Genomic DNA, 4,170 nt, shown 5'->3' on the forward strand with positions numbered 1-4,170 from the left:
CACATTTGTGCAGAAGCATCGCAAATGGTATTTTGTGGTGAATCACAACGATTTAACATTCCATTCCAATGCTGGGAGGGAGGGCAACGCATCGGCATACAACTGTAAAACCTGTTGCAATCCTTGGCATCTGTCTTGAATATAACGCCTTCCGATGCGGGAAATGCGCCACCATAGGTTGAATCAATTGGATTGGGATGAGTGTTATTACAATTCGCGACGGAAGGAAAATCACAGCGATAGGTTGTCACACTCCATTGTAGCTCGTTCTGACACAACATTGCGTAGGCATACCCATTTTTGCAAGTGTAATACTTGTGGCAATCGCTGGGGTAAGGCAAGTGTATTGGGTGCATAGGATCGTCGGCAAGTGGGCAATCGGGATGGCGGAAGGTTTGTTCAAGCTGTATGTTTGTAATGCGTATATGTATATGAATTAACAAAAAATATTTATTAAGTTGGATACTTATAAAAGTGTTAACAGTAATGAGTTGAATTAGTAAAAGGAATAATTACCAGAGGCAGGCTGTTCAAGAAATTACATATTCGATCGATTCAACATTCAACAGACAGGCATGTTTTTCTTTTGTTGTAAGCAGTGTTGCCATTTTAACTATTTTCCAGCTAGAAAAATTCCAATTTGGCTGCTAGCTTTTTTTTTTAGCTTTTTCGGTAAATCTTTTAGCTCTTTCTAGCTTTTTTCTAAATTTAGAAAAATCCAAACAAAAAATATTGTATGAATAAACACGGCTCAATTACTCTTCATAAAATTGTAAAAAGCAATAAACGCCCTTAACTCTGTTTGAGGGGACAAATAATCGATTATAGTTGAATATTTGCAAAACTCTCGAAATATGGAAAGGTATAAAGTTATAAATTATCGAGTTTAAAAATTAACATTTACTATTGAATAGATATTTTAAGAAAGCTGATGTGCCCGCACCCCAAGGGAATATTATCAAGGCAGACAATACAAGCTCAAGCAGTTTCTCGGAAGAGCAGCCTCCGCCCAGAACTTTTCACAATTGAGCAATTGTCCAGTATATGCTTTTTATTCAAAAAATCAATCAAGTAGTCTTTAATTTGTTATTGGCTGTAAGAAATATGTACCTATTTTGCTGTTTATTTGTGGAAAAAAACAAACAAAACATTTGAATTGAACACTTTTAGCCATTTTTTTAGCTTTGAAATTTTTTTCATTTAGCTTTTTTTATTTCGTTTTTTTTTGTCCATTTAGTTGGTTTGCTGAGAAAATTCTGGCAACACTGATTGTAACTATGTACAAATATAAAATGAAATATGAAATGAAATATATTTTGCTGTTTTTTTTTTATGAAAAAAAACAAATAAAACATTTGAATTGTTGTCTTTACACTTTTAGCCTTTTCTTTAGCTTTGAAATTTTTTTCATTTGGCTTTTTTTATTTCGTTTTTTTTCTCCATTTAGTTGGATCGCTGAGAAAATTCTGGCAACACTGATCGTAACTATGTACATATATAAAATGACACTAAGTACAAACCCTTTCATTCAAGGTCACAGCTGTCGCGATCCATAAACAAAAGATCATTAAATACAGCAGATTTGTTTGCGAAGCGCTAAATTTGCAAGCTGATTGGAAGAAACCAAGTGCGATAATTTAATTAGTTAGAATATTTTTACTTTTTTTTTCTGTTCAATAGATATGTATGTAGATATTTCTTAGACCCACCCATTGCTCGAATCTTTCGATGCGAATGTGGGCAATGTTACTACTGATTTTCCAATAAGCTTCTTCACATTTATAGCTTAGTCAGCAAGGCAGAAGGTCTCAGTACTTGCCAACTATTGTATGCACATACTTCAGATTTGCTTAGGTATCGGAATGCAATGTGATTTAACTGATAATCGATGAAGTACACCTTGAACTTTTCATGTGTGTTTCAGTCAATAATGGCTAAGGGGAAATACATGTGATCCTATTTTTATAAGGTTTTATTTCACACATTGTACACGATAACTATACTGCGGATATCTACTGGGATTTATATCAAATTTATTGTTTGCCCCCAAACAAGGGCGTAGCCAGGATTTGATACAAGGGCGGAGGCGGGCAAAACCAAATATTCTTGTACATTTTTTTAATATATTTTTTTATTTTATAATTTTTACGCTAATAACAAACGTCTCCGATTTTCAGCACACTTTTCGATTATTTCCTCCTGAATCATCTCGCGGTTTTCGGTAACGAGTTTTCCCCTATTCTCCTGTAGTGCTTCTGAGCCAGATTTTTGTTCTACGAAGTGTACTAAAGGATTGCTGTTGTGCATGGAAAAGCACTCAAAATTAAAATTTCGACATTAGCATTAGGGCATATATAGCGCTGCGACCTAGCTAGATCTATTGTGCTAACCCTTATCAAGTTACTCCAACCTTAGGCTGTTAATGAAATTTAGCACAGCAGTTCGTCTCCTCAGAGAGTCCCATCTTGTGCAGATGCTACCTCAGCCTGCAGTGCCCTGTCAGGTATCCGGTGAGTGTTCTTAAACCCTCTCTGCTAAGATTTAGCAGCCGTTCAGAGATTCCTCTAGAGGGAGTAATGCATCTTTTGGACTGCCTATTACCCTTTGTCGAGCACCATTGGGTTGTAACTTGAAAGTCCTCCCATTTACTTAGGAGCACTGCGGTGTGTCCTTTGGATGGACCAAAGAAAGGCTGAGGGCCGATTAGGCTCCGTTGGGCACCGATTTTCTCTAGAGTGCCTGCCTTTTCGTTGCCATCGAATCCCTCATGACCAGGTACCCACCATAGGGTTACTCTGTTTCTGACTCCTGGTCTGATCAATACCTTTTAGCAATTGTCTACTACCTTTGGCACCGTTTTACAAGAGTCAAGTGCTCTTAACGCTGCCTGGCTATCCGACATGATGTTTATTTTACCGCATTTGTCCTTCCATTGCGAAAATTTCTTACTTGAGAAACGGCCCTAAATATTTACAAATTCGGACTGTACATAGGCTTTTTTTTAGAATCGGTACAGGGTAAGTAAGTACCTCGAAAGTTGAAAACCATAGTATATACATACATACATACGTATATCCTTCCCTAAAGGCCACTTCACAAAATTTTTTGTCAAGAATGGGACAAACCCCAATATTTTACCACCATCACACGATTGGGCTACCAGGTTACACCAAATTTTATGATACTAATATGTGTTCTAAATATGAAGCGAACCTCACCATAAGTAGGATTTTTTAGGATAGCTCCCCTGCGCCACCTATCGGAAGACAAACTGTTCCATCTTTTCCAATAACTGCCAATTTTCAACATGAGTAGGTCATTGATAACATATGTAGCCGTGTAAAATTTCAGGAGGTTAGCATAAGCAGTTCCAGATATAAGCGATATGAGAATCACTTTGTATAGGAGGTGTCACGCCCCCTTTGCCAAAATCTCACCGTAAAAATATTACGACGTTAAGATGAAGTCTCTCCAAACTTGGACAGATCATATCTCCGAAAAAAAAATAAAAAATTCCTCGAATGTGTGTTATATTATTTCATGTATAAAACACAAACAAAAATTTTAAGAGAATCGAAAGTGGGACACCAAATTTGGTGTTCGATATGAAAAAGAATGCCTCATATATGCAATATTTTCAAGGAAGATTTCGGGTCTTTCAAAAAATGTTGCCCTTTCCCGATGTAAAATGTGTTTGATGTTAACACTTAACTTTTTGCCTTCTTGTCTCTGTCTAGCTCAGTAATTCCCAAAGTGGCCCAGGTGGATCCCCAGAGGACTCGACGGGGGTCTACGTTGGCATGCGTAAAATATGTGGAAGCACGAGTTGTAAGTGAGGGTCCACGAAAATTAATCTTATGGTTGCTGGGTAGCCTCTATATTTAACATAAAGTGTTTTGAGTGTTGTATAGTGCTCTTGACGAACTTCTGCACTTACCGTCATTTTGTGTCTTCATAAGAGTAGACGCTTTAAAAGCCACCTGCAGACTAAAAAGAGTATATTCAATGCCACAGGATATTACGCCACCATTACCTTTATTGAAGAGATTCTATAATGTTGAATTCCCTGAGGCTGGAAGCTGGTTTACTTCCAGCACTGAGCCAGGACTCACACATCGTCGAATCGTCACTGATGGTTACAAAACTGACTCTGCGTCAGGATCTGGGGTC

General features: G+C 37.5%; 1 protein-coding gene across 1 annotated transcript; it reads right to left on the reverse strand.

The window, feature by feature from the left end:
• Positions 1–5: 5 nt before the first annotated feature.
• Positions 6–1,932, reverse strand: LOC118755651 (peritrophin-1-like; the record flags this gene model as incomplete). Its single annotated transcript, XM_036490477.1, has 3 exons — positions 1,710–1,932; positions 1,521–1,609; positions 6–404 (listed from the first exon to the last, which is right to left on the reverse strand). Coding segments are annotated over exons 1-3 (492 nt in total), but the record flags the coding sequence as incomplete, so codon positions are not given.
• Between the last annotated feature and the right edge of the window lie 2,238 nt (positions 1,933–4,170).

The sequence above is a fragment of the Rhagoletis pomonella genome, unplaced genomic scaffold (assembly GCF_013731165.1).
Source record: "Rhagoletis pomonella isolate Grant_MI unplaced genomic scaffold, Rhpom_1.0 Rhpom_scaffold_06941, whole genome shotgun sequence".
NCBI lineage: Eukaryota > Metazoa > Arthropoda > Insecta > Diptera > Tephritidae > Rhagoletis > Rhagoletis pomonella.